This window comes from Heteronotia binoei, chromosome 4 (genome assembly GCF_032191835.1).
Source record: "Heteronotia binoei isolate CCM8104 ecotype False Entrance Well chromosome 4, APGP_CSIRO_Hbin_v1, whole genome shotgun sequence".
Taxonomy (NCBI): domain Eukaryota; kingdom Metazoa; phylum Chordata; class Lepidosauria; order Squamata; family Gekkonidae; genus Heteronotia; species Heteronotia binoei.
Window position 1 is genome coordinate 68872680 of NC_083226.1, and position 15379 is coordinate 68888058.

Consider the following 15379-nt stretch of genomic DNA (forward strand, 5'->3'; position numbering starts at 1 on the left):
ATTAAAGGAGGAAGTACAAGCTCTTCTACTCAAGGACGCAATAGAACCGGTTCCACCAGGTCAGGAAGGACAAGGTTTTTATTCCCGGTATTTCATAATCCCCAAGAGGGATGGTGGCCTCAGGCCTATCATGGACTTGAGAGCGCTCAACATCTTCATCGCTCATCACAAGTTCAGGATGACCTCCCTGCAAAACATTCTACCTCTTCTCAACCAGGGAAATTGGATGGCCACACTGGACCTGCAGGACGCATATTTTCATATAAGTATACATCCGGATCATCGAAAATTCCTCAGGTTCACTATCGGGAAATCTCACTTCCAATACCGAGCGCTGCCTTTCGGACTTTCAACAGCTCCAAGGGTCTTTACGAAGACCATGGCAGTAGTGGCAGCACATCTGAGATTACAAGGGATAACAGTGTTCCCGTACATAGACGATTGGCTCCTGGTGGCAAACTCGAGGGATCGTCTTTTACACCACATCCAGATAACCTTGACCCTCCTGCAGGAACTGGGACTGCAGGTCAACAACAGAAAGTCACACCTCCAACCCTGCCAAAGGTCGCAGTTCATCGGAGCGATCCTAGATACCAGAAGGTGCATGGCCTTTCTACCACCAAACAGGGCAAACGACATTATATCGTTAGTGTCAGAGTTCCTCCACAACCCCACTGTGAGAGCGAAACAGATCCAACGTCTTCTAGGGCTGATGGCCGCGACCACCTCGGTCATCCAGTTTGCAAGGTTCCACATGAGAAGTCTCCAGCTGTGGTTCATCAGAGCGTTCAACCACCTGAGGGACCACCCGTCACGCAGAATGGTCCTTCCAGTACCAGTTCTACTTTCCCTACACTGGTGGCACCGAAGGCGGAATCTAATAGAAGGCGCTCCATTCCACAGAAGGGCACCATCCCTGACGATAACCACGGATGCATCCCTATGGGGATGGGGAGCGCATCTGAACGGCATGTGCGTTGGGGGCAGGTGGCCACCATGCCATCTACGGTTCCACATAAACTTTCTAGAGTTACTGGCAGTCCATCATGCCATCCTCTCCTTTCGGAAGCTACTGACCAACAAATCAGTAGCGATCCTAACGGACAATACAACAGCCCTTGCCTACATAAACAGGCAGGGGGGCACAGTGTCCCGGAAGCTTTGCCTGCTTGCGCTTCGCATTTGGGAGATTTGCAGAGAGACTCAAACAACACTAACTGCAGCACATCTCCCCGGCACTCTCAACGCTCGTGCGGACTCCCTGAGCCGCGGAGGTGCCATGCTTCACGAGTGGGAAATCAACTGGCGGTTCCTTCAACCAGTCTTTCAGAAATGGGGGACCCCAGAGGTGGACGTATTTGCTACCCGAAACAACTCGAAGTGCAAGAACTTCTGTTGCAGAGGGGGAGCAGATCCGAGATCGTTGGGGGACGGCCTCCTGTTCCCCTGGAAAGGGCAACACATCTATCTGTTTCCCCCCATTCCGCTCATCACCAGGGTGGTCTACAAGATTCACAGCGAACGACCGCGGGGAATCCTTATCACCCCCTGGTGGCCACGGCAACATTGGTTTGCCCCAATACTGAGCATCTCCAGAGGGGTCTTTCATCATTTTCCCCCAGCCGCAGATCTGCTACTGTCGCATCAGGGGCGGGTGACCCATCACGACGCACCGCACCTGAAATTGACGGCGTGGAGGCTATAACAGCACCAATATCAGCAAGGGCGCAGGAAGTCATTCTCAATTGCAGGAAGCCATCCACTCGGAAGTCCTATGACTACAAGTGGGCCAAATTCGTAGAATTCGCTTCACTATACGGGGTAGACCCCTCCAGAGCAGGTCTTCCCACTGTGTTGGACTTCCTCCTCGCCCTGATTGATAAGGGACTAACGGTATCCTCAGTCAGAGTATATTTGGCTGCCATATCAGCTAGGCATGTGCACATTGAGGGCCACTCGGTGTTTACTCACCCAGACGCTAAAAAGTTCCTTCGTGGCCTTGCCAGACTGTACCCTGCAATAAAGTTTCCGGCTCCAGCGTGGGACCTCCCGGGAGTCCTGCAAGCTTTGTCGGGAAGACCATTTGAGCCTATGGCTACGTGCTCACTTCAGTTGCTAACGTGGAAGACGGCCTTCCTACTAGCCATCACGTCAGCTAGGAGAGTTGGAGAACTGGCCGCTCTCCGTTGTGACAACCCTTACTTACGGTTTAGTGCGGAAGGGGTCTGGCTGAGACCTGATGTCAGATTCCTCCCAAAGGTGATATCGTCTTTCCACTTAAACACGGAAATATACTTGCCAGTGTATTTCCCGAACCCTACTACGGACGGAGAGCGCAGACTCCATGCACTAGATGTCAAGAGAGCACTGTCCTTTTACTTACATAGAGTGGGGCCGCTACGGAAAGACTCCAGACTTCTTCTATCGTATGCCCCAGCATCACGAGGGAGCAAGGTCTCGACTCAGAGGATCTCTAAGTGGATCACGGAGACCATAAAACTCTGTTACTTGCTAAATAAGAGGCCCTTGCCGGGTCCCATCAGAGCTCACTCCACCAGAGCGATGGCCACCTCGACGGCCTTCATGAAAGGAGTGCCTTTGAGAGACATTTGCGAAGCAGCCACGTGGTCCTCGCCGCATACCTTCGTCAGGCACTATGCGTTGGACCTGAGATGGCATCAAGGAGCTTCGGTTGGCCGAGCGGTGCTGCAGTCGCTGTCTTGCTGATGAACCAGAGCACCCTCCTCCAGGTAGGATATTGGCTTGCTAGTCTCCCATCAGTGTGATGCACAGAGACCACGAAGAAGATAAACAGGTTGCTTACCTGTAACTTATGATCTTCGAGTGGTCATCTGTGCAGTCACACTACCCGCCCACCTTCCCCACTGCTGCTGGTCCATCAGCGGATCACGCAGCGGTCAGAAGGAACTGGCGGGATGTCCGCTCCGGGCTCGGTGAGCATGCGCAAGGGGGGGGGGTGCGCATGCGCACCGGGCCGGGGGCGCGGAAATCCGCAGCTTTTGAAGTTACCGATCGTGATCGGCGCAGGCGCCTGAATCCCATCAGTGTGACTGCACAGATGACCACTCGAAGATCATAAGTTACAGGTAAGCAACCTGTTTTTTTTGTCTGTTGCCAATTATACAGTGTTCAGTATGTTTCTAAAATTTTACACAGGGATTAATATTCATTTTTTAGTTTACACTTTTGCATGACTATATTTGTTTGTTTCTAATGGGTTGCCTTTGTGTAACAGATATAAAATGTCTGGTGAGCTGCCATTACTCTATTTCAACATTTCTGATGAGAAGCTTAAATGTATTCTGAAGCTAATTGATAGCATTCCAAAACCAGAAAGTCCTCCTGACACCACTTCTCCTCCACAAAGTTCCCAGGCAAGTATAACTAAATTCATAGGTGAAAATCCTTCACTAAATATATATGTGGTTATTTCTGCTTTAACAATACTGCTTCTTGTGCATTTGGGCATTATGTTCTTTCCAGCTGGAAGAAGTTAATGCTAAAGAGGACTAGGGTTTGTAGAATCTTTCGGGATCAAGTGCCGTGTTCTACTGGAGAAAGTTTTCCTTCCAGACGTTTCGTTCTCAGCTGCGGAGAACATCCTCAGTGGCGTTGCAGCCGGAGCAGGCGCTCAAATCTTCTTGGCGCCTGCTCCAGCTGCAGCACCACTGAGGATGTTCTCCGCAGCTGAGAATGAAACGTCTGGAAGGAAAACTTTCTCCAGTAGAACACGGCACTTGATCCCGAAAGATTCTACAAACCCTAATGATGTTACCAGCCGTGAAAACCTGAAATCTTTGCTAAAGAGGACTGTCTGGATAGGGCAGTTTTATGGGATTGGACCCGCACACTACCAGGGCTTCCAAATTATCTATCTACCTAGGCTGAAAAAGAGCAATTGTGAGATTAGCAAGAACCCCTGGATCAACCATTTAGCATCAGTATAGAAAAACAGAGTATGTTGTACTCTTTTCAGGTACATCTTCCCACTCTTCCTGTTCTAAGTTCCGAACTGCAAGTTCTGGAGACTAATAAATGTTTCCTAACTTTGTTACATTTTTGGGATTATTTCCATGTTATTTCATGTGACTTTTCTTGTTGCTGTTTACAGTGGTCTTTTAGTTTGCATAATGTCGTAATTTTCATTTCCTCAGATTTAGCTAGTTGCATGTAATGAAGCTGCAGTTCTTAAATATATATTTTTAGCCAAACTTATTAAGTTAAATAGCTTAGTTTGTTTCTTTCTATTTCAGCTACAAGTATCTTCTCTGCTAACAACACCACAAATGTCAACAACTTTGTTTCCTGTTCTCGAACTTCATTCAGTAGCTGGATCAAGTGGTAAATATGTTCATGTTATTTTTCTTTAAGAACATAAGAGAAGCCATGTTGGATCAGGCCAATGGCCCATCCAGTCCAACACTCTTTGTCACACAGCGGCCAATATATGTGTGTGTGTATATATACACACACACATATATATGCATACATATACACACACATACACACACACACACACACACATATATATATATACACACACACACACACACACACATATATATATACACACACACACACACACACTGTGGCTAAATAAGAACAACTTTTATGTAGGGAAGCAAGTTAATAAGCCATTTATTCTCCAGTATGTATTATGCTTACATATTTATTGATTTTGTCTAAGAGCCCTGTGATGCAGAGTGGTAAAGCTGCAGTACTTTAGTCCGAGCTCTCTGCTCATGACCTGAGTTCAATTCCGGCAGAAGCTGGGTTCAGATAGCTGGCTCAAGGTTGACTCAGCCTTCCATCCTTCCGAGGTTGGTAAAATGAGTATCCAGCTTCCTGGGGGGAAAGTGTAGATGACTGGGGAAGGCAGTGGCAAACCACCCTGTAAGACATCTGCTGTGAAAACGTCGTGATGTGGGGACTTCCGGTAAGATGGCGTGGTGAGACACAGGGCATTTGCCGAGCTCCGGCGTGCGCTGCGACTTTGAGGGCTCCAGAGAGGCTCCCCGTTTGTGGAAGCCTCTTAAGAAACGTCAGTACGACGCTTCGAAGCTTGGGGGAGCTGGCAGGGGTTTAGTGGGGCAGCGGAGGCTTCCCTTCTTCCCCCACCTTTCCCCCGCCTGGGGCTTTCCGACGCTTCGGCGTTTTAACCAGGCCACCGGAGTAGGAGTTGACGGGGCAGAAGCGACCCAATAGACTATCCCAAATTAAAGATAACAAAGAGTTAAGCGTGGATAGAAAGAAATATAAAAAATTCTACCTGAGCAACGGAGAGAGGACGAGCTGGCAACTTTTGTTGCGGGGGAAGGAGAAGCGGCGGCGGCGGCAGCAGCGGCCTGGAGGAGTGGCTGTGTTTGAGTTTGGCCGCGTGGGTGAGAGTTGCTAGCGGCTGCAGCGGGTGAGGCGGTCGGCGGAGCGAGAGGAGCCGAGTCCGAGGCATCGGAGGATCGGAGGCCCGCCGGAGGTGAATTGACTCGTAACAAGGGGCTGAGGCGACGGGAAGCTGGAAAGAGCGAGGATTAAGTTTCCAGAAGATGTGCTTTGCATAACATTGGAGGTCTGCCAAATAGTTTGCCGAGGCTTATCAGTCATTGTAAGAACTAAGACGACGAGGAGCGGCGGAGAATACTGTAAGTTAAGAGCGGCAGGAACGAGTGACGGAAGTAAAAGATTATAGACTCGGGTTCTTTTAGTATTTCTTGGAAAGAATCCCCTGAATTAATAACAGGGGAGAGTACTTAATATTTTTCGTAGGCTTCCTGCTGAACTATAAACTATAAACTGAGACTACCGATACATTGCTTAAGACCCAGCTACAGAGAGTGTGAGATGGTCTGTTAGACCTGGCTAAGATTTTATAGCAGACTGGGTCTTATTGGAAAAGGGAGAGAATTGATTGGAATTAGAATTGAACTGAGATGTTTGCTAACTGAAATAATAAGAGGGAAAACACAGAAGAAGAAGGGAAAGAAGAAGAAAGAAGGAGAGGAAAACGGACATAATTGTAAATGAACTTAAATTTAATTGTTTAACTTAATTGTTTAATCGTTGGTGTTGTGAACACTGGATTACTGACATATTGATTTAATGAACTAGGGATTTTTTTTTTTTTTGATGCTAGAAAACGAATGGTTGACACTGTTGGCATTACTTTTCCTGATCTTTTAAAATTCTTATGAGTGCCATACCGTACTGAAAAAGAACCTTATTGAAGCTTTGGTTGTAGAGGGAGACTTGGTATTAATAGCAAGTAGGGTCAGACACCAGTTTGAGTTAAAAAGACTAGGCAGGTGGATATTATTTATTTTGTATTGATTTGTGAATGAGAACTATTTAAAAAATGGGAGATAAGGAGAAAAAAGAGAGACAGTTGGAGGCGAAAGTCAAGAAACTGGGGCAAGGTACATCTCCAGGAGGCCCTAAACCTATACCATTAGGAGAGAATCAAGACCCTATAGAGAAACTGCAGGCCTTGATGATGGCAGGTTTTAAACAAAACCAAGAGGCCTTGGCGGAAATGAAAACTGATCTTTTGGGAGAAATTAAAAAGACCAATGAAAAAGTGGATGACTTTCAAAAGCAGCTTTTAGCTAACACCCAACAGCTGCATAGTTTAGCGGCTAAAATGGGAAATCTGGAAGACCAAAGTAAAATGACAGCTGAGACGGTAAGGGAAAATAGGTCAGACTTGACAGAATTGGAGGACAGAGTCGTCAGATTAGAGTTAGAAAAGGCTGCATATATACTTCGGCTACAGAATGTCCCGGAAGAGAGGGGGGAGAACTTGGAACAAAAAATTTTGGAAATTTTTAATGTAGAAGGGACGGATCCATTATTGGAAGATTTGAGAGAGGTTGATTGGATCAAAAGGGTTTCAACAGCGTACACAAAAAGACATAACTTGCCAAGAGAAGTATTGATCAGGTTTTCCCGAGTGGTGACGTGTGAAAAAATACAACGGAAAACAAGAGAGGACGGATTGATCTGGCAAGGTGTGACTATTAAAGTTTTAAAAGATGTTCCATGGTCAATCCGTCAGAGAAGACTTGAATACAAAAAGTTAACGAACTGGTTAGTAAAGCAGTCAATACAATTTAGGTGGCTGACCCCAGAGGGTGTTTTTTTTATCTATCAAAATAAAAGACAAAATATCACTAATTTGACACAAATGGAGGATTTTTGGAATAGTTTTGTTGATTTAAGTGGCCAAAGTTCTGATGCAGAAGAGGAACAGGAAGAAGGTACAGACCCGTTTGGGAAGCAGGAAGAGGATAATCAGAAATTTAAAAGAGAAAGAATTAAAACAAGACAGCATACAAAGAGAGATCAGGGGCATATATCAGGTAGTAAGGCGTTACTAGGATGATAGACAAGAAGGGATTACAGATTATATCGGTAAACGTAAATGGGTTAAATGAACCCAAAAAAAGAAGAAAGATTTTTTTGCAGCTTCAAAAAACCAAGGCCCAATTAGTTTGCCTACAAGAGACACACATAAAAGAGGATGATATCAAATTTTTGCAGAATAAAAAATTGGGACAGTTATATTACTCAAGCGATGTCGGAAAAAAAAGAGGGGTGGCCATATATGTCAAGCAAAATATAGAATCCAGATTGATATACAAAGATGAATTGGGAAGAATTTTAATAATTGAGGCCACAATTAATAAAAGAAAAATTTACGTTGTGAACATATATGCCCCTAATGATAAGCAAAAAATTTTTTATAAAGAGCTTCATGGCAAGTTAGTGGAATTGCAAGTACAAGATTGCTGTATTATAGGAGACTATAACGCAGTATTTGACGTTAAAAAAGATAAAAAATTTGACAAACACAAGAAACTTTCACTACGTAGCGTCTTACCTAAGTCCTTTTTTAGAATGGCAGAAGAGTTAAGTTTGGTTGATATTTGGAGAGTTAAAAATTCCCAAGCAGAAGAGTTTACATTTTACTCTCATCCATATGGGTGCTGGTCCAGAATCGATATGTGTTGGACGTCAACAGGTTTGGTCCCTCTAATTAATCAAGCTAATATTTTACCTAGAACATTTGCGGACCACAATCCAGTGCAGGTGATTTTGCAACACCCACCAAGAAATAGCCGATGGACACTAAATCTCCAGATATTAAAAGAAACTAAGTTCTTGGAACGAACGAAAAAAGAAATAAAGGAATTTTTTCAATGCAATTTAGAAAAGGATACAAGTATACAAAATATTTGGGATACTTTTAAAGCTTTTTTTAGAGGGTTAGCCATTAGCTACACAGCTAAAAGAAACAGAGAGCGAATGAAATTATATAATGACTTGGTAGATGAGATGAAGGGACATGAAAAACAACAAAAGACTAGAAACACTGAAGAGATAAAAGCTAAAATACAAGCAACGCAACATCAAATTAATTTATGGTTGACAGAAGAATTAGAAAAGAAACTCAAATGGGCCAAGCAAAATTATTTCGAAAATGCCAACAAAACAAGTAGATGGTTAGCGTACAAGCTTAAGAAAGAGAGAGACAAAAGAATTATAAGCTCGTTAAAAAATAATGCAGGTTTAGAAGTTACACAGGAAAATCAAATGAGGCAAATTGTTCAAAGTTTTTATCGAAATCTTTATAGAAAGCAAGAAATCTCTGAACAGCAACAAGAGGAATATATTAAAAGCGCCAATATTAAGCAATTATCTAAAGAACAACAAGAAATTTTGGAGAGCCCTATCGCGATTCATGAAGTAATCGAGGCAATCAAAAAACAAAAATCCAATAAGACACCGGGGCTGGACGGCCTACCGGTTGAAGTGTATAGAACTTTTGAAGACCTGCTTTTAATTCCATATAAGAGAGTCGTAGAGGCAATACAACAATCGGCCATAATCCCAAGGTCTTGGAGGGAAGCATTAATTTCTTTAATCTACAAACAAGGGACGGACCCAACAGATATAAAAAATTATAGACCTATCTCCCTCCTGAACGCAGATTACAAAATCTTTGCGACAATTCTGACAGAGAGATTTAAGAAAATTGTTACAAGTATTGTGCATGAGGACCAAACTGGATTCATTCCTGGGAGAAGGATGCAGCGGAATTTAAGATACTTTTTAAATATTATAGAATACTATAAAGAACACCCAGGAAAGCAATTTGCAGGTATTTCCCTCGACGCAGAAAAAGCGTTCGATAACGTTAATTGGAACTTCCTGGGTAAAGTACTGGAAGCGATAGGCTGTAACAAGAATTTTAAAAGATGTATAGAAGCGATATATTCTAAACAAACAGCGAAAATAAATATAAATGGGAATATATCAGAAGCGGTTGAGATACAACAGGGGACGAGGCAGGGTTGTCCTTTGTCGCCCCTTTTATTTGTAATGACAATAGAGCTTTTAATTAAAAAGATAAGAGAGGATGAAGAAATTAGGGGCCTGAAAATAAAAGAACAAGAATTTAAAATTCAGGCTTTTGCAGACGATTTACTGTTTACTCTAGAGGAACCAATTCTTGCTATTGATAAATTGTTAATAAGACTACAACAGTTCGGAGAGGTATCGGGATTTAAAGTTAATAGAGAAAAAACAAAGTTTTTAACAAAAAATATGAGCATAGAACAGATAAGGCAACTAGAGACCAAAACAGGATTTAAACATGAAAAGAGAATTAAATACTTGGGTATATTTTTAACAAACGATGTGAAATCCCTTTATAAAGACAATTATGAGAAGATCCTAAACGAAATTGATTCAGACTTGGAAAAATGGAAAGGTTTGCAAATCTCCCTTTTAGGAAGGATAGCAACGGTTAAGATGAACATTCTCCCTAGAATTTTATTTTTATTCCAAATGATCCCAATCGAACTACCTAAGTCGTTTTTACAAAAACTTAACAGAAAAGTTTTGGCTTTTATTTGGCAAAGTAAAAGGCCAAGGATCAAGCTAAAAGTCCTGCAGGAAGCTAAATCAAGAGGAGGAATGGCCTTACCGGACTGGACATTATATTATAAGGCAGCGTGTCTAGCCTGGGCTAGAGAATGGCTTTTGCTGGATAATAAAAGACTCTTAGTTTTGGAAGGTGCTGGATTAATTAAGGGCTGGCACTCATATATTTGGTACCATCCACCGCAGAGAAATAGTGACTTTTTAAGACATGGAATACGTAAGGCAATTTATAAGGTTTGGATCGAAATTAAAAAGAGAGTATATTTACATACCCCATTTTGGCTATCCCCGGTGGAAGCGGTTACTCACCCGAATATTTATGATTGGGGAAAGTCGTATAATTATGCTACATTACTAGATAGAGATTACAACTTAATACTTGATGAAAACATAGTTCCGGATTGGTGGGTGAGGTGTCAGGTCAAATCGATGTTCCAGGAAGATAGAGGTCGGGGGTTCTCGAAAGACTCAGAGATAAATGAATTTGATAATATAATTTACGAACCTCAGAAGCTTATTTCTAAAATTTATGAGTGGCTTTTAAAATATGAGATGCAGAAGGAAGTAGTTAAAGAAAGTTGGATAAGGTGGTTGCAGGACTTTGGCTACACGATTGAGTTAGAGGAGTGGGAAAAAATTTGGAAAAATAATATCGGGTTGACTAAAGCAATAGTTTTAAAAGAGAATTTATATAAAATGATGTACAGGTGGTACATTACCCCAGAAAGATTAGCTAAAATAAACCCAAGGTACAACAACAAATGCTGGAAATGTAAAAAAATTAAGGGGACACTTTATCATATCTGGTGGACTTGTGAATTCGCCAAAAAATTTTGGACTTATGTAAATATATGGATTCATAAGGTTTTTCGTAAGAAAAGGATTAAGCATGTCCCAGAACTTTATCTTTTGAGTATTTGTAAAGAAAATCTGCCCTGGGGGGAAAAAAAGCTACTGTTGCATATGATAACTGCAGCAAGAATACTTTATGCGAAGTACTGGAAGCTTCCTCAAATTCCGGATAAGGAAGAATTTTTAGCTAAGGTATTAGATATTGCCGAAATGGACATTTTGACAGTAAGATTAAGAGATGGTAACTGGGAAGAATGTATGAAATCTTGGGAACCATTGTATCTTTGGGCTGAAAGTATTGGAATGATGGTAAGACATTGATACTGTGATCTGATAGAACCTGTTTAACTCCTTATTTATGTGGGTGGAATGGTGGGGGTTATTGTATGTTCTTCACTGGGATTGTGTTGTTACATGTTTTGTCTGGTCTAAGTGGTGTTGTATGTATTTTTTTTTATGTGTTTTGAATAAACTTCATTTAAAAAAAAAAAAAAAAGAAAAAAAAAGAGAAAACGTCGTGATGTGATGTCACCCCAGAGTCGGAAACGACTGCTGCTTGCACAGGGGACTATCTTTACCTTTATTTATTGATTTACATATTTAGCCAGTCATTTCTTTAGGGTGTAGAACAGGGTTCAACAAATTCCAGGCATCAGGCTGCCATAGTGCCTAGGAATTCCATTGTGATGCCTGATATTTTCAGCAATAATTTTATTTTAATGCTCTCAGCAGTTTTCAGTGGAAGTATGAAGGGCTGGATCCAACCAGTTGTTCCACTGGTGAAAAATGGAGGAGGGGTGTGTGTCTCTTTTGACCATCAAAATGGCTGTGTTCAGGATCATGGCAGCTGCATGGACAAAAGCAATGCAGAATGGAAGCTGTAATAAAGAGAAGAATTAGCCAAAATTGACCAAAGAAACTGGCTGGATCCAACCCAAAAAAGCTGGCTGGATCCAAAGTTAATTTTTCATTTTGCATCCATATGACCTTCTTTGAGATGTCTGTACAGTCCCACACTTGGATACTGTGCCTTAGCAGAGGCCATCTTGAAGATTTAAAAAGCTCTTATGCCATTCTGGTTGACACAGTCCCAGTCTTTTAAGAGTTTCTGATATGACCTTGAAAATCATATATACCCAAGTGTGTGACTGCACAGACAACTACTCAAAGGTCATCAGTTACAGGTAACCAATCTGGTTTTTTTGTTGCATGACATAAAAATAAATGTAGATGCTTGTTTGTATGTAAATGTAATTTGCTTGTTTGTATGTAAACACACCATTCAGTGGTGATGGATACAGTTATTTATTGCCAAATATAGTCGCCCAATTTTAAATTAAATAGAACTTTTGAGAGCACTCATGGAATTCTGAAAACTGGAGAGAGGTTAGACTAGCATTAGATGTTAGCATTTTGGTTCGGTGATGGTTAAAACATGATATGGAATCACTTTGGTCATCTTCTGGTCTTATCTTGGACCACTTCAGTTGACTCTCTCAGGAAGAAGCTGACAGAATCCTAGCAGTTGTGAAGCCCACCACTTGCCTCCTGGACCTATGCCCGTCTTGGTTTGTGAAGGCCAACAGTGATGGAATTCAGGTTCCCCTGGGGAAAATTGTCAATTTATCCATGTCTTCAAGGACCTTCCCTGGGTTTTTAAAGGAAACTGTGATGATACCATTCTTAAAGAAGCCATCTTTGAACCCTTTGGTTCTAGCCAACTACTGCCCAGTGTTGAGCCTTCTATTCCTGGGCAAGGTAGTTGAGAGAGAAGTGGTAGAACAGCTTCAGGTTCTTCTGGATGATGCCTCTATCCTAGATGCATTCTAGTTCAGTTTCCACCCTGGCTATGGGATGGAGACAACATAGGTTGCCCTCACAGATTACCTCTGGAGACACCTGGATTGAGCAGGTCAGCACTGCTGTTGCTGCTTGACCTAACAGCAGTGTCTGATTATGATCTGATGGCCCGCTGCCTCACTGACGTGGAGATACAGGGGACAGCCTTGCAGTGGCAGGTCTCCTTCCTCCATGGTCAGAGTAGTCCTTGGGAAGAGGGCATCTCCGTATTACCCTTTGATATGAGGCATCACTCAGGGGGTGATCCTCTCCCTGATGCTGTTCAATATCCATATGCACCTCTGGGTTTTTGGACAGGGTTGTCACCAGTATGCTGATGATACCCAGTTGTATCTGTTGATGGATGGCCAGCCAACTTCTGCCCTAGATATTTTGGCTGAGGCTTTCGAGGCTGTAGCTGATTGTTTGAAACAGACCCTGCTGAAATTAAATCCATCAAAGGCGGAGGTCCTGTATCTGAGTCATGGCAGGGGTGGGATCAGGAATCGAACTCCCAATCCTTAGCAGGGCAGCTTTAATGTCAGTGCCAACAGTGAGGAATCTGAGGGCGATCTTGGACATCTCATTCTCAGTGGACATCAAGATCACCAATACTGCCAGATCAGCCTTTTGTTGGTCAGGCAGTTGGTTCCCTGCCTCTCCTCCATTGTTGCATCTTATCAACAATGATCCATGCAGTGGTCACCTCCAGACTAGATTATTGTAATTTGCTGCCCCTGAACATGACCTAGAAACTCTGGTTGGTGCATACTGCAGGGGCATATCTCCTGTCTGGGATGTCTGTGTGGGTGCTCATACAGCCAGTGCTTTGCAACTGGATTGGCTGTGTAGTACATTAGGTTCCAGATTATGATTCTAACCTTTAAGGCCTTATGAGGTCTGGGACCAACATATCTATGGCACCGCATTTCCCAGTATGTTCCCCAAAGAGATTTATGCTGAGCAACATTTACTGGAGATCCCCAGCTCAAGAGAAATACACCTAGCCTTGACCTTAGCCAGAACATTCTCTGCTCTGGCTCTAGCCTGGTGGAACATACTCCCACTTGAGATTAGGGCCCTCCAGGATTTATTACAGTTTTGAAGGGCCTGTAAAACAAATATAATAATAATAATAAATAAAATTTTATTTATATCCCGCCCTCCCCGCCTAGGCAGGCTCAGGGCGGCTAACAACATTTATAAACATACAGTAAATAAATATAAGACTCTAAAATTAACATTATTTAAAAACCAGTCAGTATACAATTAAAATTTAACTTAATCTGACAGTGACGGTGGTATTTCCGACGCTAATTTCTGTCAGTTTACACAGGTCTTTAAACAGAACCATATTGGCGGGTCCCTTTGTTAAACAACCGTAATTCAGCAGTCCGTATACGCTAGCTTGAAGAGGGTGGTCTTGCAGGCCCTGTGGAACTGATCAAGGCTCCGCAGGGCCCGCACCTCCTCCGGGAGCTGATTCCATAGGGAAGGGGCCACGATTGAAAAGGCCCGTGCACGAGTGTTCTGAAGTTTAGCCTCTTTCGGCCCAGGGATAGTCAGTTTATTTTTCCCGGCTGACCTCAGTGCTCTCTGGGGCTCATATGGGGAAAGACGGTCCCTCAGGTAGGCCGGTCCTAGGCCATATAGGGCTTTAAAGTTAATGACCAGCACTTTGTACTGGACCCGGTATGTAATCGGCAGCCAGTGCAGTTCGCATAGCCCCGGCTGTATATGCTCCCACCTTGGGAGTCCTAACAACAGCCTGGCTGCCGCGTTCTTCACTAGCTGCAGCCTCCGGGTTTGGCACAAAGGCAGCCCCAAGTAGAGGGCATTACAGTAGTCCAATCTTGAGGTGACCGTCGCATGGATCACTGTTGCAAGGTCCTGACGCTCTAGGAAAGGGGCCAACTGCCTCGCCCGCCTCAGATGGAAGAATGCTGACTTGGCAGTGGCTGCTATCTGGGCCTCCATTGATAATGAAGGCTCCAGTAAAACACCCAAGCTCTTTACCTGGCACGCTGCTTTCAATGGTGCGCCGTCGAAGGCCGGGAGAGCTATTTCCCCTCCCAGAGCGCCGCGACCCACACAAAGGACCTCTGTCTTTGTCGGATTCAGCTTCAGCCCACTCAGCCTAAGCCACGTTGCAACAGCCTGCAAAGCCTGATCCAGATTCCCTGGGACAGAGTCGGGCCGGCCGTCCATTAGTAGATAGAGCTGGGTGTCATCTGCATATTGATGGCAACCCAGCCCAAATGGGCAAGGGGGCGCATATAGATGTTGAACAACATCGGGGAGAAAACTGCTTCCTGAGGCACCCCACAATCTAGTGTGCACCTCTGGGACCGCTCGTCCCCAATCGCCACCCTTTGTCCCCGACCCAAGAGGAAGGAGGAAAGCCATTGTAAGGCCAACCCCCTAACCCCTATGTCGGCAAGGCGGCGGGTCAGTAGCTGATGGTCGACTGTATCAAATGCCGCCGACAGGTCTAACAGCATCAGCACCGCAACGCCGCCTCGATCCAGTTGCCGCTGGAGGTTTCACCAAAGCTGTTTCACCAAGCTTTTGGTTGAGACAGCAGCTGCTTCATCATTTCTGGCTTCCCCTACCCTGTCATCCCCCCTTATCCAGCTATGTGAACTAGTGTATTATTGGATGGGGGCTAGGCCTAATAATTATCTCAGTGACTCTCCTGGTGTCACACAGTTATATTCTTATGACCTAC

The 15379-nt window shown here is 43.7% G+C and overlaps 1 protein-coding gene across 2 annotated transcripts in view; it reads left to right on the forward strand.

Moving 5' to 3' along the window:
- Nucleotides 1-15379, forward strand: part of VPS13A (vacuolar protein sorting 13 homolog A) — a 313415-nt gene that overhangs the window by 82429 nt on the left and 215607 nt on the right. For both annotated transcript variants that reach the window (XM_060237484.1, XM_060237485.1), the window contains exons 23-24: nt 3257-3395; nt 4275-4362. In XM_060237484.1, coding sequence (XP_060093467.1) covers nt 3257-3395; nt 4275-4362 — 227 coding nt within the window. The remainder of the gene's footprint in view (nt 1-3256; nt 3396-4274; nt 4363-15379) is intronic.